This window comes from Carlito syrichta, unplaced genomic scaffold (assembly GCF_000164805.1).
Source record: "Carlito syrichta isolate Samal-C Ts95f unplaced genomic scaffold, Tarsius_syrichta-2.0.1 Scaffold308977, whole genome shotgun sequence".
NCBI classification, from domain to species: domain Eukaryota; kingdom Metazoa; phylum Chordata; class Mammalia; order Primates; family Tarsiidae; genus Carlito; species Carlito syrichta.
This window is the reverse complement of record NW_007253073.1, coordinates 296433-317934: the sequence shown is the minus strand read 5'-3', so window position 1 is coordinate 317934 and position 21502 is coordinate 296433. Positions and strand designations below refer to the sequence as shown.

General features: G+C 39.9%; 1 protein-coding gene across 2 annotated transcripts in view; it reads left to right on the top strand.

Annotated features, from left to right (window-relative positions):
- Positions 1-21502, top strand: part of TTC29 (tetratricopeptide repeat domain 29) — a 265274-nt gene that overhangs the window by 6155 nt on the left and 237617 nt on the right. For both annotated transcript variants that reach the window (XM_021716824.1, XM_008066516.2), the window contains exons 3-4: positions 886-983; positions 3093-3176. In XM_021716824.1, the coding sequence (XP_021572499.1) occupies positions 892-983; positions 3093-3176 (176 nt within the window). In that variant the 5' untranslated portion in view covers positions 886-891. The remainder of the gene's footprint in view (positions 1-885; positions 984-3092; positions 3177-21502) is intronic.

Below are 21502 nucleotides of genomic sequence, written 5' to 3'. Positions count from 1 at the left end.
TGGAGCCCTGAATTACTACATAAGAAGGCTGAGGTAACCATGCTATGAGGAAGCCCAAGCCACATGAGGAGATCACATGTACGTGTTTCAGCAGACAGCCCCAGTTGAGTCTCAGCTAATAATTAGTATCAACTACCAGATATATGAGTGAAGACACTTACAGATGATTTCTGTCCTCTATCATTGGGTTATTCCAGCTTATAAGTCATTCCAGCCAAGGCCTCAGTCATCATGGAGCAGAGAAAAGCCATATCATCATACCCTGTCCCGATTCCTGACCCATGTAAAGTTTGAGTGATGAAGTTGTTTCAAGTGACTTTTTTAAAAACCAGTACATTTTGCAGTGATTCATTATATTGTTATAGCTGTGTGCTTTCTCAGAACTGCAGTCTTGTTGAGAGTCCTCTTTGAATCTATCACTTACAAGGGAAAACCTTTATTTGTGAGTGATAAGGCTTTTAGAAAACAGCAAAGTATGAGCAAGTTTCAATTACTGGTTATAACAGAAAAGCAAAGTATAAACATTTGAAATCCATAGCTCTCCAAAAAGTCTCCATTCTTTAACTGCAATCATGTCCCTTAAAACTCTCACCAAAGCTACTGATTGAGTCATCAATGCATTTATCAGATCATCTCCTTATCCACGTTGTGGTGGAGATACAGATAAGTCAAAAGTTGACCAAAAGGCAGAGGACAGAAGAAAACATTGAGAGAAGCAATCTGCAGAATCCACTCACTGAGTATCATTCCTGGATAATGAATCTATAGCTCTAGGTATAGAAGTGTTCTTAGTTAAGATGACAGACTGTAACTCTTTTATAACATCATAAACGATCCTTGGAAAGATTTGTGCTTTAAAATATCACTTCTGCTATTTTTTTTCAGTCCAAAATGACCACCCTGCCCCCACTGCCCATGACACGCCCAAAGCTTACAGCCTTAGCCAGACAGAAGCTGCCATGCTCCCCCACGACTATTCCCAGGTAGGTGCCCCTGGTTTTCACTTCTTTTCCTACCTAATGAATTTCCTGTAGTAAGAAATGTCAATAACATATCTCAGAAAATAAAATAATTGAAAGAGAAGAATATACTGTTATGTTGAGCATATTCAAGTTTGCTGTTTCAAAAAGATTGATGAACCTCCTACAAATACTACAAATATGTTTATTAATCAAGCTAGTGCTCATTTGATCGTTTTATTTCCTATTACAGTTGTAGTATGGTTCCACTAGAGTTTTGGAGATAGGCTTCCTGTTTGTTTGTTTGTTTGTTTATGAGTAAGAGTCTCACTCTGTTGCCCAGGCTGGAGTGCAGTGGTGCACTCACTGCCACCACAACCTTGATCTGCTGAGCTCAGGTGATCTTTCTGCCTTAGCCTTGCAAGTAGCTGGAAGCACAGGTGTGCACCACCACTCTTGGCAAATTTTTTAATTCATTTTAGAGTCGAGATCTCGCCGAGTTGCCCAGGCTGTTCTCAAGCCCCTGGACTCAGGCAGTTCTCTTGGCTCCACCTCCCGAAGTGCTGGGATTACAGGCGTGAGCCACCACGCCAATAAGTTTCCTTTTTAAATGCATGCACAGAACAGAAAGCAGAAGCGTTGGGAATGAAGGGTGTGTGACTTTTAATCCACAGGTCTTGAGTGCTGACTTCTGTTTTGGAAGAAGGAAGGTAGAGTCTTATTTCTAGGGTAGATTGGCAGACATGAATTAGCTTCTGAAATGATGCAGAGGCTTGAAAATGCATCATCAAACTGCTGCTGCAGTGAATGGCGACTGAGCTACTGAAGTTGTCACTGAGAAAATGCAGGACAGAACTCGATGCATTTTATCATAATTATCAATATTAACTGAGCTTGTGCTACTTTGAAATTGCCATTTGAAGTTTTATTGACTTTTAGTAATACACAGGTTATTCACGTAATTAGTTTGCATATGTAGGTTTGATTATTTTCTTTATATGCATACTTTTCAATTCCTGCAAGGCATAATGATCAAAGTATTATGAGACTTCTTTGTTCTCATGTCTCATTTTTATTTCTGGGAAAGACCAAAGCTACTGGACCAAAATAAATACATTCAGCTAAACTAACATAAAAATTCTTTAAAAATAGTAAATCAAAATTTCTTCCTTTATAGCTGAGAAATCTGCCAAGAGATACATCATTCACATATGTGTGTTCTTAGTTTTCATTTTACTTTTGAATAATGTAAAATATGTACAAAATCTGAAAAAGCTTATTCTTTCCATCTTTTTAATGATTGAGATTACAGTTTGTTTTTAAGGTGAGTAAAAATATAGCCCAATCTCATACTCTTAAGATAAGATGAATTTTAAAGAAAGCTTTTTCTTGTATTTATTTTTGTGAAGAAAAATATTTTTATCATAACAAGGTAAGACAAAGTTTGTCTAAACATTTTAATAGCTTTTGAATAAAATATAGATATTTGTTTACTTCTATATTCCCATGGTTATAAGAGGTTAATATTTTTAAATATCTTTAAAAGTATTTTTAAAGGTGCAAGGGTGTGTAAAAAAATGAACACTCTACAAATATAATATATTTCTCAATAAAGTCTTCTTAAAAGCATTTTGCACCTTGAACCCATAATAATTTGAGTTTTATGTGTGACTGAAAAAACTATGCAAACAGCATTTCAGGGAAAAATCTAGTAATGTTTTAGAACAAACAAATTTTACACATTTGTACCAACCAAGTGTTCTTGGTTCAAGATTCTGTATATGACTTCAGTGGTTAGAAAGTTATGCTGTTAAAAATATGAGAAAAATGAAAGACCTTATAAACTTTGAGGAGAAAACTCCATTTATTTAAAAATGTGAATTACTTCAATGTGTTGGTGTTTTATTTGTTTACACACTGGGTTTAATATTCTTCCTTATCTTTTTTCCCACTCAGGGAAGTTAAACATTTGAGATTATCAATCAACAACCTAACTGTATAGCTACTGCACAGCATTTATTATATATGGTATTATACCCTGAATATTTCTGTTCTCCTGGTGGCATTTTATGTGGTTGGTAGCTTTTCAACTTGATAAGGCAGTGCTTTATTATTTCTTTCCATTTCATTTAGGTCTCAATTGATCAAAGAAAAAGATGACATAGATCATTATCTGGAGGTGAATTTCAAAGGATTGTCAAAAGAGGAGGTTGCTGCGTAAGTACAACCTCTTAAAGGTACTTTAATATAAAGTTTGTTTCTTTTGTCTTGATTCTTTATTGAAATTTCAGTTTTCCTGTGCAATATACTTTTTCATTGGAACATGGCATTTAAAAATTAAAGCTCATATTAAATAGTGATAAGTCATGTCTATTGATCTCACACATATCAAAGTCTTTAATTTTATGGCTCTCAAAATTCTTATATTTACCAAGATATTATACTATCATGTTTGTAATATTTAGTTAAGTCTGTGCCATTAATTGCTTATTAACCTTCATTTTTAAGGTGTGTTGCCTCTATGGGAAAGAAAAAAGATTTCTGAAAAAGACTTAGGTATCTTGTTTCCTGGTGATTAAAAAAAAGATCTTACTGATGTACTGATATATCTTCTATTCTCTACAAGAACTCACAAAAGAATCAATGGATCATAGTTTATTGGTTAATTTAAAAAGAATTCTAAATTGTCTGGATTTATTTTTTAAATGATCAATGTAAACTTTGCCTCTAGTTAGAATCTAATTTATAGGTTAGAATTAGAAATAAAAATTAGAAATACACTGCTTTATAAGAAACAGCATAAAAATCAATGTAGGTTAGTGAGAAATTAATGGAAACCTAAAATAATAGCTAAACAGGTTTAATATTTCTTACCTATGGGCTTAGTGACTCTGTTATTATCAACTCTTTATTTATTTCACGTGCGTGTTCGTTACATGGTCATGTTGTATAGTGGTGGGGATTGGGTCTCAGGTGGCCTATTCCCCAGATAGTAAATGTTGTGCTCTGTAGGTTGTTTCTGAACACTAACTCCCTTCCCTGCTATCCCCTCATTGGTATCCCCAGTGTCTATTATAGCCATCTTTGTGACCACTTAGCTCCCACATGAGTGAGAACATGCAATGTTTGGTTTCCTGTTTCTGAGTTAGTTTACTTAGGATGATGATCTCCAGTTCCATCCATGTGGCTGCAAAGGACATGATTTCATTCCTTTCTGTGGCTGTGTAGTATTCCATGGTGTATCTATATCACAGTTTCATTATCCACTGATTGGTTGATGGGCATTTAGGCTGATTCCTCATCTTTGCAATTGTGAATGATGCTGCAATGAATATATAATAGCCCACTAGCTATCTATAGTTATATATCTATTTGAATATATAACATAGATTTCTTATATAACGACCTCTGTTCCTTAACGTAGATATCTAGTAGTGGGACTGCTGGATCAAATGGTACATCTGCTTTTAGCTCTTTGAGTAATCTCCGTACTGCTTCCCATAGAGGTTGTACTAATTTACACTCCCACCAATAGTGTATAAGTGTTCCCTTTGCGCTCCATCTATGCTAACATCTATTGTTTTTTGAGTTTTTAAATAATGGTCATTCTGACTGGTATGAGAACATAGCTCATTGTGGTTTTAATCTGCATTTCCCTGATAATGAATGGTGTTGAGCATTTTTCCATATGTTTTTTGGCAATTTGCATATCTTCTTTTGAGAGGTATCTTTTTATGTCATTTGCCCAATTTTTTGTTTTTTATTTTTTTAGTATTTATTTTTTAATTTTAAAGTTGTGGGGTACAGTTAAGTGTTAGGTATACAAATATTCATTGTGCAGGTACCCTTGTTGATGAGGTGTGCCCCCCTTTCCCCAGACAGAGGCTTTTTTCTTGTTGGTTTGTTTGCATTCTTTGTAGATTCTGGGTATTAGTCCTTTGTCAGATTTAGAGTTTATGAATATTTTCTCCCATTTTGTAGGTTGCCTGTTTGCTCTGTTTTGCTATGCAGAAGTTTTTCAGTTTTATTAAGTCTCACTTATTTATTTTTGTTTCAGTTGCATTTACTTTCAGGGTTTTAGCCATAAGTTCTTTGCCTAGGTCAATATCCTTAAGAGTTTTTTCTGGGTTTTCTTCTAGGGTTTTTTATAGTTTCAGGTCTGACATTTAAGTCTTTAATCCATCTTGAGTTAATTTTTGTGTATGGAGAGACATAGTGATCAAGCTTCATTTTCCTGCATGTAGCTATCCAACTTTTCCAGCACCCTATTGTTGAATAGGCTGTCCTTTCCTTTCCCCACTGGTTTTGTTTTGTTTTGTTTTTGGTCAAAGACAGTTGATTGTAGGTATTTGGGTTTATTTCTGGATTCTCTATTCTGTACCATTGATCTATGTGCTGCTCTTTACTAGTACCATGCTGTTTTGGTTCCTACAACCTTGTAGTATAGTTTCAAGTAAGGTAATACATGATGCCTCCAGCTTTGGTTTTTGTTTTTGTTTTTTGCTCAGGATTATTTGGCTATTTTGTCTCTTTTTTGGTTTCATATTAATTTTAGGGTTATTTTTCCTAATTCTGTGTAAAATGACTGACATTAGTAGTTTGATAGGGATTACATTGAATCTGTAGATTACTTCGGGTAATATGGTCATTTTAATAATGTTGATTCTTCCAATTCGTGAGCATGGGATGTTTCTCCATTCATTTGTGCCCTCTGAAAGTTTTGTAGTTCTCCTTGTAGAGATCTTTCCCTCCTTGTTAAATATATTTCTAGGTATTTTAGTTTTTTGGCTGCTATTTTAAATGGAATAGAGTTCTTGGTTTGATTCTTAGCTTGGTCACTATTGGTGTATAGCAGTGCTACTGATTTGTGTGTGTTGAGTTTGCATTCAGAAATGTTACCAAATTCGTTTATCAAATCCAGAAGTCTTTTGGAGGAGTCTTTAGAAATCTCTAGGTATAAGAGCATACCATTGGCATATACAGGTAGTTTGATATCTTATTTTCCTGCTTGGATACCCTTTATTTCTTCGTCCTGCCTGATTGCTCTGGCTAGGACTTCCAGGACCACGTTGAATAATAGTGGAGAAAGTCGGCATCCTTGCGTTGTTCCAGTTCTGAGGGGGAATGTGTTTAATTTTTCTCCATTCAGGATAACATTGGTTGTGGGTTTGTCATATACAGCTTTTATTATTTTGAGAAATGTTACTTTTTTGCCTGTTTTTCTGAGGGTTTTAATCATGAAGCGATGCTGGATTTTATAAAATGCTTTTTATGCATCTATTGAAATGATTATATGGTTTTTGTTTTTAATTCTGTTTATGTAGTTGCTGACATTTATTGACTGTGTATGTTGAACCACCCTTGTATCCCTGGGATACAACCCATTTGGTTGTGATGAATTTTAAAAAATGGGCTGTTGAATTCAGTTTGCTAATATTTTGTAGAGGATTTTTGCATCTATATTCATAAGGTATTGAAGTAGGGTCCGAGCGCTTAAATTACAGACACTGACACAAAGTTATAAGTAACAAAGGGGAGGTTTATGGCCAGGTTCAGCCATGGCCAGTGACTGCTTGCTGGAGAGGATTCCAAAGCAAGGAGCACCAGCTACAACTGAGAGAAGTTTTTTTATAGACCAAAACCATATCCTGGTAGCAACAGCTACCAGGGACTTTTTAGCCAGCTAATCACAGTTGTCAAGGATTTTCCAGCTAGCTGAACTGCAATGCATAAGCAAGCTTGTTTACAGAAGCAGATTTAGCTTGTTATGCCTACAAGAGCGTGAGTCTCCAGTTTCTTCGGGGGCTTGGGGTCTGGGTCAGTTTGTCCCTTTCATATTCCTCACTCTGAGTTGTTCCTGGAGTTAATCTTTGACTCCTCATATAAGGCGTAATAGTGAGATTTGAGGACCATTATTTTGATAGGCATGATGCTATTTTTGATATTGTTAAGCAAACTTCTAACGATATGGGGCCGCACAGTAATACCTATTAAGAGCAAGAGGAGGGGGCCAGCAATTGCTGAAATTAGGGTGGTTAGTCAGGGGGACCAAGAGAAGAGGGATTGATACCAGTTTCCTGAAACCTGATTTTGTAACTCTCGCTGCCTGATGTTTTCCCTTACTTGAGTGACAGTTTCCCGTATTATTCCAGACTTATTGGCGTAGAAGCAGCAGGCTTCCCCTAAACCCATGCAAAGGCCTCCTTGTTTTATGAAGAGGAGGTCTAAGCCTCTCCTGTTTTGGAGCACTACTTCAGCCAGGGAGTTTACCTGCTTTTTTAATCGGGAAATGCTAGATTCTAGTAAGCTTAGGTTTGCATTGACTTGTGTGCTTAGTTATTTGAGGTTTTGGTCCCCCACCACCAAGGAGACTGTACCTATGACTGTAGATCCTGCAACACCCAGACTTACAAGAAGGGGCATTAGTATGAGAACGGCGCATTTAGCTCGCGGAAAACCTGGGAGCTGGAGATGCTCCCTTTCCTCTGTTCCTTGATATATATATACACACACACACACACTTGGGGTAAATTGTGTACCAGGACGCAGAGTTTCGAGGTAGCCTGAAGGTGCTGCAGGGCGACACATGGGGTGATGCCCCGCGTGCAGGCAAATCAAAGGGTGGGGGGAGCTACAGCCAATTGGGGGCTTTTAGAGTTTGGGAGGTCTGCGGCATTAATTTGGGAGGTGATGTTGCAGGATGCCTGAAGGGGGGAATTTGTTAACGGAAACTGTGGAGAATATAGGCAAGTTCCCTGCCCCTGGAGGTCCCCCAAGGTTAAAGTTGGGTGGGCACAGTCCTCGAGATTGAACTGTGGTTAGATCTAGGATCTGTATGTTTTTCTCTGTGTCTCCTATAGGGGAGACAGCCCCGATTCCCATGTAATATGGGGGGCGGGGGTCCAGGCATGGCCAGCAGTCCTTGGCCAGATCAGGGCGAGTTTCATTAATGAGCTGGTAAACTACCAATAGCATAGGAAGAAACTGATTGCTGAGTGATGGAGGTGGCACAGGGGTGTTCCCAGTGGAGGGAGATGGCATAGAGATGTTCCCAGTGGAGGGAGTGGTTAATTTGGGACCTAGTTTCCTTATAACAGGATTAGGAGGTTCGGGTACATGTAGAATGATATTGTGGATGGGTTCTACCAGGTTGAGAGTGTGGGGGGTATGTTTTCTTTGTATGGTGAATAGCATTCCGGGGTCACGTCCTGTGACATACATTCTGAGCCCCCACGTTTTACCTGCTTCCCATACCTTCTGAATGCTGAAAGGGTCCCAGTGGGTTACAGTTAACATTAATGAGTTACACGTTTTTAATTGACTACATGGGGGCGGGGACCATAGTCTCCGGAGGTTTATGTAGGGGTCACTGTTTTTCCAGGGAGCAACAGTTTTACATCCCCATGCAGCACAGTGGAACTGTTGGAATTTATGACAATGGTAGGGGCCGACAGTCAGGCAGGTGTAAAACTCAACGTTTGCGAGGAACTTCTCGGATCTTAGGTCCCCGCCGTGGTGGGAATGACATACGTCTCTCCCCTTGCCATTATTCCGACAAAATGTTGACTTTTGTGCTAACAAGTTCGGCCATAGCTTACAAAGATTGAAATGAAAAGCCAGCAGGTTGCTTCTGTGATAGGAGGCGACTACGCCCCAGCGATGGTGTCTATTAAGTCCCAAGTGTAATTGCCCGGGACATAGTGATTCTGGGAATGAGGCTGGTATGCAATGCTCCCAGGGATATAGAGGGAGATTAAAGTTAAGAGTTCGAAGCATGCACAAGTTTTATTTTTAGGAGGTTTTCTCCAGGGGCGGGCTTGACGACCTTCTTGAGCCGTAACTGCCTTTACTGGGAGTGATGAATAAAAGGGTAGACACTGCTGAGTTTAACAGCAATTGGTGTTGTCAGGATGACCACGTGGGGGCCCTTCCACCTGGGGGTTGGAGCCTCGGTCTTGTGTCATTTTATTCAGCTCTGGTCACCGGGCTGGAATGGGTGAGGGATTTCTGGGGCTGGTTTTTGGAGAGCCATCCGCACAGTTTCTGCCACAGCCTGTTGAACTTTTTGGCGTGCCTGTAGTGACTGAAGTAAATTATGGTTAGACAGTTCCACCGTGTTTTTCATTCCAACCTTCGGGAGTAACGAAGGGGGCCATCCGAAAAGGATTTTAAAGGGGGTTAGACCCTTAATTTAGGGAGTACATCTGGCCCTTAAGAGGGTGTAAGGTAGGAGCATTAACCATTCTTCGCCAGTCTCTGAGGTTAATTTAGTCAGGGTTTCCTTAAGCGTCCGATTCATTTTTTTTTTACCTGCCCTGAACCTTGGGGATGATATGCACAATGTAAATTCCAATTTATCCCCAAGGCCTTTGCGATACTTTTAGTGAGCTTTGAGACAAATGCTGGGCCATTGTCTGAGCCTATTGAGATAGGTAGATCGTACCTCAGGACAATGTTATTCAAGAGCTTTTTAACTGTGACTGAAGCAGTTTTGGTTTCTGTAGGAAATGCTTTAACCCATCCGGAGAAAGTGTCTACCAATACCAACAGGTACCTGTATTCATACTGCCCCGGTTTTATTTCTGTGAAATTTATCTCCCAATGCCTCCCAGGGGTTAGTTCCCTATTTCGGACCCCTTGGGTGGATACACTGACTTTAGCGCCATTGACCTGTTGGCAGGGGATGCAACTTGAATGAGTTCCTGCACCAGCTGGTTCAGATGGGGAAGAAAGAATTTTTTCTGTATGAGTTCAGTTCATTTTGTTTTCCCTAAGTGGGTTCCCTCATGGAGCTGACGCAGGAGCTGCTGTCCTAAGGCTTGAGGGAGAAAAATTCTGCCATCCTGGAGTTGTAGCCAGTCACTTGGGTTTTGGGGTATATTTAGCTTCTGTGCGGTAAGGAGGTTCTCCTCCATGTATTTTGGGGGCTTATTTAGGACCGGAGGAGGCAATGCCAACAGGCAGCGGTTCTGCGATAAGCAGCTTTTCTGGCCGCTTGGTCTGCCTTTCTGTTTCTTATTGCCTTCTTCGAGTTCCCTTTTTGGTGGCCCGGGCAGTGAATAACAGCCATCCTTTTAGGGGCCCAGATTGCTGCTAGTAGGTTTAGAATCTCTGCTTTATTTTCATAGTTTTTTCCCCTGGCGTGAGCAGTCCCCTTTCCCTGTAGGTTGAGTCGTGGACATGTGCAGTAGCAAAGGCATACCTGCTGTCAGTGTAGATGTTTCCGGTTTTTCCCATGCCTGCTTTTGGGTCTTCCATCAGCACGATTAGTTCCGCTTTCTGGGCTGATGTCCCTGGAGGGAGGGGCTCAGCCCAGACAGTTCCCTGCAGAGTGGCCACTGCCGCCCCCGCATACCTGACCCCATCCTGCACGAAGCTGCTGCCATCCGAGAAAAGGGTTAGATTAGGACTTGTTCTTGGGACATCGGTTAAATTCCCTTGCAAGCCGGGCTCGGTGGCTCAGCCTGTAATCCCGCGCCTTTGGGGGGCTGAGGTGAGTGGATTGCCTGAGCCCGCAGGTTCGAGACCCGCCTGGGCAGCGAGACCTCATCACTACAATAAATCCAAAAATCAGCTGGGCGTGGTAGCGCGTGCCTGTAATTCCGGCTACTCGGAAGGCTGAGGCGGAAGGATCGCCAGAGCCCAGCAGGTCGAGGCTGCGGTGGCCGGGAGCAGCCACTGCATTCCAGTCTGGGTGACAGAGTGAGACTCCAACTCAAAAAAAAAAAAAAATTCCATTGCAACTTTTGGAGAGACTCAGTGACTTTGAAACAGCAGCGGGGTGGTTCTGTAGCCTTTCTTCCCACAACAGGGTTGCATGGTTTTTAAACTGGTGGTATGCTGAAACTTGATACGTGGCTGATCTAGGAGCAGTGCTGGGTAATGAGTTATTCAGGCATTTGACATCTATTTGTCAGGGATCCATTAGAGCAGAGCCTCCACTGCATGTGTGGCTGTAATGGTTAAATTCTGTCCCAGTGTTAGCTTGTCTGAGTTTTTTACTAGCATGGCAATGGCCTCAATGACTCGCAAACAAGGTGTCCAGACTGCAGCTACCGGGTTTAGTTTTTTTGACAAGTAGGCAACCGGTTTATTCCATGGGCCAAGTCTTTGGGTTAGGACTTCCCAGGCAATGCCATGCCTCTTGTCTACATAAAGGTGAAAAGGTTTTTCAATATTTGGCAGGGCCAGGGCCAGGGCTGAAACCAGAGCATTTTTAATGGTTTGGAAAGCCTTTTCACCTTCCGGGGTCCATTAGAAGTTAGCCTCTGGCCCTCTGGTAATTTCATATAGGGGCTTCGCGAGTTCTGCAAACTTAGGGATCCATAGTCGGCAGTATCCCACTGTTCCCAAGAATTCCCGAACCTGCCTTTTGTTTCCTGGGACCGGGATGCCTGTTATAGCTGGAATGCACTGGACAGTTGGAGATTTCTTACCTCCTTTGAGGTTGTATCCAAGGTAAGTGGCTATAGTTACACAGAGCTGAGCTTTCTTTGCTGACACTTCGTACCCCAGAGCCTGAAATTCCTTAAGTAGGTTCCTGGTGGCATGCAGGCATTCATCTTCTGATGTAGCCACAATTAGCAGGTCATCTACATACTGTAGCAGAGTCACTTCAGGATGCTGCTGCTGGAAGGCTCGGAGGTTCTGTCGAAGAGCCTCATTGAACAGCGTGGGAGAGTTCTTAAATTCTTGTGGGAGCCGTGTCCAGGTTAACTGGCCATTTTCCCCTTTCTCAGGATCTGTTTATTTAAAGGCAAACAAGGGCTGGCTCTGTTTAGCCAGGGAAATGCTGAAGAAAGCGTTCTTAAGATTCAGGATAGTGTATACCTGCGTTTCTGGGGAGAGTCCACCCAGGAGAGTGTATGGGTTAGGAACCATGGGGTGGATATCCTTCACTCACCTATTGACTTTCCTTAAGTTCTGCACCAGTTGGTAATCCCCCGTGCTGGCTTTTTGGACTGGAGGCAACGGGGTATTCCAGGGCGAGTGGCACGGCACTAAGATTCCCGCCTGCCGTAGGCACTGGATGTGGACTGCAATGCCCCTTTGGGCTTCCTGGGATATAGGGTACTGCCTTACCCTAATGGGCGTTGCCTGGTTCTTGAGCTGAACAACGACCGACGGCTGATGAGATGCCAGATGCCAGCTGGGGGGCGGGGGTGGGGTGTTGATTTGGCCCATACTTGGGGGAAACTTGATCTGCAACTGAGCTAGCAAAATGGTGTTTTAAGAGTTTAGGGGGAGCTCTTCTTCATCAGCATGTATTTTTTACTTATAGGAACAGTAACAAGAATTTGTGCTGGTGTCTCCGGCTGGTTTAATTTTACATGGCGGTGGTTTCTTGAAAGCCTATATTGGCTTGTGTAGGAGATCTCGTCCCAAGAGTGGGTACTGGCAATCTGGCATTACTAGGAACAAATGTATAACTTCCCCCTTTCCCAAGCTGACCGTTCTTTTGGTAGTTCATGGAACCAGCTGGGTCCCAGTTGCCCCCGAACCAGGGTTTTTTTTGTTGCAGGGGGCCGCTATTCCTTTGTAGGACCGAATTCGCAGCCCCCATGTTTACCAGAAAATGAACGGGTTCAACCCCTACGGTAAGCTTCACCCTGGGCTCCAGGGAGGTACTGCTAGAGCTCCAGCCCCATCAGTCTGTCTGCAGTTGAAGCACTGGAGTAGGCATTGGTGATGGGTATTCTCCTGAACGTGGGGAGGGAGTCTATGGTCGGGGCGGCTTGTTTGGGCAATTTTTCGCATGGTATCCAAACTTTTTGCAGTAGGCACGTTGGTTTTTTGCCAGTGGCTTTCTTTTTGCAGCCCTGTTGCCCCCTCTATCAGCTGGCTGTTTTGGCCTGGCTTTTTCCAGAGCCACCACAACCACTTTGGCCGTTTTCATAGCCTGCCTATTCTCCTGGGAATCCCTGTTATTGTAAACCCTCTGAGCCACCTCTGTTAATTCTGACAAGCGTTTGCCTTCGAATCCCTCAATTTTTTTGCAGTTTTTTTCTTATATCTGGAGCTGACTGGGAGCAAATGCAATAACTAGTGCCCTCTGGTTTTCTGGGGCCTTGGGGTCTATCGGAGTGTACATCTGGTAGGCCTCCATGAGTCGCTCCAGAAAAGCAGTGGGAGATTCCTGTGGGCCTTGAGTAACCTTGCTTCCCTTAGACAAATTTATAGGGCGCCTTGCAGCAGCCCAGAGACCCCCCATTAGAGTCCGGCGATAGGTGGTGAGATGCTCCCTACTGTGATTGGTGTTGGGGTTCCAGTTGGGTCTTTCAGTGGGGGACGACATGCTCCACACAGGACTACTCTGCAGGCCTGCCTTCTGGCCTCCGGACTAGTTTTCTTGTTTCCTGACAGATTCTCTCCCTCTCTTCCATGGTGAAGAGAGTTTGGAGAAGCTGTTGGCAATTATCCCATGTGGGCTAATGGATAAAGATGATCGTTTCTAAGAGAGAGATGAGACCCTGGGGTCTCTCAGAGAATGGGGGGTTTTGGTTCCTCCAGTTATAGAGGTCACTAGTGGAGAAGGGGACATAGACCATGAAGGGCAGGGCTCCCGTTTCACCCGCATTGAACCCTGGGGCTTGTTTTAAAGGAAGAATGGCCAGTTTTTGCATCTCTGGGTTTCCCAAGGACAAATTCAGGCTCGTTGGCTGACTGGGGGCTGTTGGGCTCTCTGAGGAGGAGTGCAGAAGTGGGGGGTGGAGGGGCTGGTAGAAGGGCCTGCTACTAGTGTGTGATAGACTGAGAACCTTTTGAGCCCCTTGTTCCCACCAGGGTATAGGGTACGGTGGGAGAGTGTCGTATTCCTCCAGTGGGTTCTGTAGGACCAGGGTTTTGGGTTTAGGAGTTTTCTGCAAAGCTAAAACATGAGAAGAGTTATTATTTTTCTTGGCCTTTCTCATCCACGGTGGTTGTCGCATTACCAGGAGGTACCAGGTGTTGATGTATGGGATCTGGTCCGGGTGACAGTGATAGACAAACTGGCAGACTTTCTCCACTATGGTGGGATCGAAAGTACCCTCTGATGGCCAGCTACAATTAGGAAATGTGGGCCACTCAAGGGATCAAAAGATGATTAGTTTACCCTTGTTTACCTGGTCACCCGAGTCTTGTGCCACTTTCTGAAAACTCTTGAAGTTGCACAAGACCAAACAGAGGGGTGTCAGGCTGAGAACATTGTTGACCCATGATATCGACAGCTATGATGGACACAACAGCGACAAACACCAAACATAAAAAGACAAGGACTGAACAAAGATTCTTAAATGCCCGAAGGCAAAACAGGAGATCCCAATGACATTTCACTCGGACCCCGAAATTAGTGCTGTGTCCAGCTTTCCTGAGGATCTCTACAGGAGTGCACTCAAAACAGAAATCAGGAGCCTGACTTACCTCTCTGAGGGCTTCCAGAGGTGTTGTGAGTCTGCCAGAGATACAGGCCCAATCGAACCCAGAGGGTTTGCAGGGACGCAGCCCCACAAGGCCCGTCGGTTAAAATGGGTGCAATTTAAGCATTGGGTTATCCCGGATGAGTCCCCAAATGAAGTAGGGTCCAAGCACTTAAATCACAGACACCGACACAGAGTTCTAAGTAACAAAGGAGAGGTTTATAGCCAGGTTCAGCCATGGCCAGTAACCACTTGCCAGAGAGGATTCCAAAGCAAGGAGCACCAGCTGCAGCTGAGAGGAGTTTTTGTATTGACCAAAACCATATCCTGGTAGCAACAGCTGCCAGGGACTTTTCAGCTAGCTAATCACAGTTGTCAAGGACTTTCCAGCTAGCTGAACCACAATGCATAGGCAAGCTTGTTTACAGAACCAGATTTAGCTTGTTATGCCTACAAGAGCATGAGTCTCCAGTTTCTTCAGGGGCTTGGGGACTGGGTCAGTTTTCCTTTCAGAGTATATTGATCTGTAGTTTTCTTTTTTGTTGTGTCTCTTCCTGGCTTTGGTATCAGAGTAATACTGGCCTCATAGAATGATTTTGGGAGGATTTGCTCCTCTTCAATCTTGTGGAATAATTTTAGTAAAAAGTTCTTCTTTGAAGGTCTGGTAGAATTCAACTCTGAGTCCATCAGGTCCTGGACTTTTTGTTGTTGTTGTTGGGAGACTTTTAATTACTATTTAAATCTCACTACTCATTATTGGTCTCTTCAGGGTTACTGTTTCTTCCTGATTCAAGGTTGTTGGGGTTGTATGTTTCCAAGAATGTATCCATTTCCTCTAGATTGTCTAGTTTGTTTGCATAAAGGTGTTCAGAATAGTCTCAGAATTTCTGTTGTATTAGTTATAATGTTTCCTTTTTCTATTCTGTTTGAGCTATTTTGAGTCTTCCCTCTTCATTTCATAATTAATTTAGCTAGTGGTCTGTCAATATTATCTTTTCAAAGAAACAACTTTTTGTTTCATTGATCCTTTGTATTTTAATTTTATTCATTTCTACTCTGATCTTTATTATTTCTTTTCTTTTGCTAGCTTTGGGTTTGATTTCTTTGTGTTTTTCTAGTTCCTTGGTGTGAGATGTTAGGTTGTAGATATGTGATCTTTCAATCTTATTAATGTAGGCCTTAAGTGCTATGAATGTTCTTCTGAGCACTGCTTTGGCTGTGTTCTAGAGGTTTTGATAAAACTTGTTTCATTGTTTTAATTTGTTTCAAGGAATTTTTAAATTTCCATCTTAATTTCCTTGTTGACCCAAGGATCATTCAGGAGCAAATTGCTTAACTTCCATGTCTTTGTTTGGTTTTGCAAGTTCTTCTTGGAGTTAATTTTTAGTTTTATTCCACTGTGGTGTGATATGGTACTTGATATGATTTTGAGTTTTTTTAATTTATTGAGACTTGATTTGTGGACTATCATATGATCTATCTTGGAGAATGTTCCATGTGCTCATGAAAAAAATGTATATTTTGTAGACTGTGGAAGGAACGTTCTGTAGATGTCTGTTAGTTCCATTTCCTCTGGAGTTCTGTTTAACACCAATATTTCTTTGTTGACTTTCTGCCTTGATTATCTGTCTATTGCTGTCAGTGGAGTATTGAAGTCTCCTACTATTATTGTATTGCTGTTTATCTCTTTTTTTAGTTCTAGTAGAATTTGGTTTTCAAAGCTGGGAATTCTACCGTTAGGTGCATATATATTTGCAATTTTTATGTCTTCTCATTGGATTAATCACTTTATTGTCATATAATAGACATCTTTGTCTTTTAAAAATTTTTTATTGTTGTTAGTTTAAAAATCTGTTTCATCTGATATGAGAATGGCTACTCCTGCACATGTTTGACTCCCATTTGTTTAGAGTATTTTCCCCCACCTTTTTATCTTGAGTCTATAGTAGTCTTTGTGAGTTAAGTGGGTCTCTTGAAGGCAGTTCATCAGATCTTTATATGTAAGTATTGAAAAATGGAAATCTTAGAAATACATTTGCATCTTATGGAATTCATTAAATGCTTCAATTAAAATGTTTTATGCAAAAATGTTTTAAAAAGATTCTTTCTATTGACATTGTCTAATGCTATGAAATTCTACTGAAGGAGTATTTCTAATGATATTTTGGCATATTTGTCATATATTCTAAGATTCTAAGCCTCTTGATACATTTCATTTTATCAGATATTATCTTCTTTGTCAATTTGCATATGACATGGAAAAACAAAGTTGTTTATTCTGGCAATAACTACTTTATAGAATGACAACATTTTACAGTATTATAATCATTTACTTCTGCAGAACTCTAGACTGCCATATGTAGTATCTGGGACCTTTGACTAAATGCTATTCTCATTATTAATCTTTAACTTTCCATGGTAATCTGTTAGATAAAAATTAAAGATCAGTATTGCATGATAGTACTTCTTAAAAGAAACATATATGAGGAATATTTTCATTTTGATTTAGATATTATATCTAAATTGCTTTAGTTGGCTAAAGAATTAATAAAAACTAAGCATGTGTCACATAATTCAACAATTAGAAACTCATATACTAAAAGTCTAAGCTTTCAGTGCAGACTGAAAATTTTGAAAATCTAATTCAATGCAAAATAGGCTATAGTGAGAGGTATTCTCTTAATGTTATTTTTCCAATATGAATATTCACAAATTGATTTCAAATTCATCATTATGTTGTTAATAACCGTAGTGCTGATTATTCTGAGTCCCTACATTACATTCTGCTTGAGCTTCCTGCACTTGAATACTTTCTTAGTATTTCTTAGACCATAGCACTTTCCATAAATTAACAGATTCAAATCATGAAGATAGCTTGTGTATAGCTCAATGTTATGCTTTTGGTTGATCCACATCCTAGACCTCACCCTAGACAAACTAATTGAACCTCATAAAAAAGAAAAAAATGATGAATGACTTCAGCATCTCCCAGCAACATTCAGCAGGTACCATGAAGAATTATGCATATTCTGTTAGCCAAGGAATTGCAGTGTAAAAGTTTAGAGGCATTAACTCTAAAAAATAAATTGACCAACAAGTACTTATTAAGTACGTACTTTATTTCTAATACTAGGTTTTTCACAGTGGAAGAGACAGTGACAGCTGTTTCTACCATGTCTAGTGCTTGTGTTTCTGTTCTCATCTTGCTTAATGTCATTGTAGCATTTGAATGTTCAAGAAGTTGAATACTTTGGGAGTCCAAGGCAAGAGGATTGCCTGAGCCCAGAGGTTCGAGACCAGCTTGGGCAACTTGGTGAGACCTCATCTCTACAATAAATCAAAAATTTAGCCGGGTGTGGTAGCGCGTGTCTGTAGTTCTGGCTACTTGGAAGGCTAAAGGGTAAGGATCTTCTGAGTCCAGCAGGTGGATGCTGGGGTGGCCATGAGCATGTCACTGCACTCCAACCTGGGTAACAGAGTAAGACTCTGACTCAAAAAACAAAACAAAACAGGAAAACAGATATATATATATAGATAGATAGATATTTATGTATATATGTATATACATCTCCTGTGTTCATCTACTTCTCTCTTCTCTTCTTTGCATAGCCACCATCGTGTCTTGGTAAGTTCACTAGAATAGTCTTCTAGTCACTCTTCCCTTATCCACTCCAATCTCACCAAAATCTAGCTGCCAGAGTGATCTTTTGAAAAAATTAGGTCACTCCCCTGCTTAAGACTCTACAAGAGCTTCCCATTGCTCATTTTTAAATTTTTAAAAAATGGTTTATTTTAAAGATGTTGGGTGCAATTCAGGGTTAGGTATACAAATTTTCATTATGCAGGTACCCTTGATGAGGTGTGCTCCCCGCTCCCCTGACAGTTTCCCACTACTGCTGATCCCACTCCTCCCCCCCAGCAGTTTTTCACTACTGCCAATCTCACCCCTTTCCTGCAGTTTCCCACTACTACCACTCCCTTTCTTATGGCATTATGATAATTGTTTAAGGTCCGCTTATGAGTGAGAACATATGCTACTCAGTTCTTTGTTTCTGTGATAGATCACTGAGTATTATAGACTCTAAATCCATCCAAGCTACTATGAGTTCATAATTTTGTCCTTCTTTATGGCTGCATAATATTTCATTGTGTTTCTGTTATTTTAATATTGGTTTTCTTTTCTTTTTTTTTTCCCCAGATTTTCTGTTTGTCCATTGCTCTTATGTAAACTCCTCACCTGCTTGAAGCTGTGCATGGTCGGGACTTTTCTGACCTCTCTGACCTTATCTCTCATTCTCCCCATCATTTCCTCCTGCCAGTGTGGACTTATCGCTGACATTCCTTCTTGTCATCCAGGTGTCACCTGGAATGTGATCTCCCCAGTGAGCTGTTTCTTGACCTCATAATAAAATTTAAATGAGTAATTGAGCAGACAAGCTAATGTGGTTGTTACTGGAATGGTCAAGTCCAAGTGATGAGGGTTTAGTTTACACTAGGATGTAAAATAGTTTTTACTTTGCTCAAAGGCAAAGGGCTTCTGAATTGTGTGTCATCAACATTTGTATGAAGAATTTCAATATGCTTCATTACTTTTTACATGACTAGATTATTGCTCTGTATTATTGGTGCATTTAAAAAAATCAAATGCACTGTATTCACGTTCTATATCTGACAATGATGATTTGACCTTATTATATAAATCTTCAAGTGGTTCACTGATACTGTCTGTTTTTTAACAACTAAAGAAAATCATGTCAGAAGAATTTCTGTATTTTGGGTTTTTAATTCTGTATAATAATCAGAATGCATTATTATTATTATTATTATTATTATTATTATTATTTGATTTGGAGTCTCACTCTGTCACCCAGACTGGAGTGCAGTGGCTGCTCCCGGCCACCGCAGCCTCAACCTGCTGGGCTCCGGCGATCCTTCCACCTCGGCCTTCCGAGTAGCCAGAGTTACAGGCATGTGCTACCACGCCCGGCTGATTTTTGGATTTATTGTAGAGATGAGGTCTCGCTGCCCAGGTGGGTCTCGAACCCGCAGGCTCAGGCAATCCACTCACCTCAGTCTCCCAAAGGCGTGGGATTACAGGCTGAGCCACCAAGCCCGGCTTGCATTATTTTTTAAAGCTTAATATATCACTTATCATAATTACTTTAAAAAGTTAAGTAATGAAAGTGTCATTTATAGATTCAAATAAAAATTTCTGAGTTACAGTTTTTACAGCTTTAGCGATGTATATGAGGATACAAATAAACAAAATAATCTAGGGTCAGAGAATGTTAATCTACTCAATATTATTTTCTGCTTCAAATATCAAGTTCTATTAAGTGGAAGAAAAGATTTGGTTCAAAATGGTGTGGTTCTCTAAGATATTGCTTTATTTCAGAATAACTTACTTTCAGCATCATCAGTTGGTATTATTGAGTGGCACTTTGTTGGTCAGTTCAGTGGCAACTAGGATTATCAGTTACCATAGTCAGCAATTTTGAGCTGTGAAGAAACAAAGGATGATTTACCTTGTGTCTCTTAAAGCCTTTTTATTCTGCCTATTTCGGGTTGCATTATGCTTTCTCACTTAAAGTAAATTTCTATTTTGCCAGTCTAAATTTTCTTTTTCTTGGATTTCAAAATTTTCTTCCAAAGACACTTTTATGAACCACAGATATACTTGTTATATGCAGATCTAACACCTGAATTTCCACAATGACCAGAACTCTAAACACAAGGAACACGGTGAAATGGCTTATTCAGTATATAATATTTCATAATTTATTGCAATTTAGACCCTTTCAGGTGTATTTTCTCTCTGTTTCATTCTTTTTTGTTTATATTTTTAAAATTTTGTGAAATCATTTTGTTTTCCATTTGAAACATTTTCTCTTTTATAAAGTAGTACATTAACTTCTCTATTGAGGTTTGCAAATTGACCATTCTGAAGAAGCCACTTGCCAAGTAAATGGTTACAAGACTAATTTCAGGATGAGACAGAAAAACCCCTCTTTCTTTCTTTCTAGGTAGCAAAATGGATTTTGAGATCTTTTCCTGATTCAAAAAAAAAAAAAAAAAGAGAGAGAGACAATTTCTTACTTTCTCATGAATTTTTGTTTGTTTATTTGTATATTTAATAAGCAATCAGAGAGAATGCAGATGGGAACAGAAGAGGAATGTCACTTCTCTTTGAAAAAAAACTTTGGCATTTTCTTTTACATTAGATTTTGATGTGAACCAGGAATGACAAGAATTTTTTGGCCATGATTAAAATGAAAAGGAAGAAAGAATGAGAGGGTGGAAGAGGAGGAGGAGAAGAAGAGAAGAAAGAGATTAATGTCAATCAAGTGTAAAATTTGGGAATTTAAAAAACGTAGTTGGAAGGGGCTTTTTAAAAAATAAAATAAGAATAAAACAACAATGTTGTTAGGTGCAAAAAAAAAAAAAAAATCTCAGATTTCCACCAAAACCATATCTAGGGATAAAAGAAGAAAAAAGATTTAAATGTCAACAGAACACAGAAATGCCAATTTCTTAGACATTTATGTCTTTGTGACCTTTAAAAGTTTGCTTTAAAATACTATTTGAACATATGGTGGTTAAACTTAGAAACGCTAATACACATTTTTAAAATGTTTCTAAGGGAAAAGCATGGGAGTCATGACTTGCAGTTCTGGCTATCATAAAAGCTGATTTATTTCACAGTTGGAAACTTGACTTTGCTATGTAATACCTGTGTAATCTGACACAGGTTACCTGATTTTCTAATCTTTGATGTACACAACTCTTTGGAGAGCATAATAACAGGAAATTCTTATGAGAGTTAAATGAGATTCTCTATATGAGACACATGTAGACAACACTCAACTCAGACTGTTATCATTAACTGTTACTGGTCATTCTTTTTAAGTATCTACTAATAATATAAATAACCTAAATATTTTACAGTAGCTGTATGTGTGGGTTTAGGTAGTAATATTAATATTTCAGTCTTTAAAAAATAGTTACATCATTTATCATGTTTTACATAAGATTTTTAAAATAAAAGATAAAAATGCTTTAACTATTAATCTCAATTTTGTACTTATCACTATATAAACATTTTTCAATATATTTTAAACTTTTCTTCAAGCTAAAATGTAAGCATGT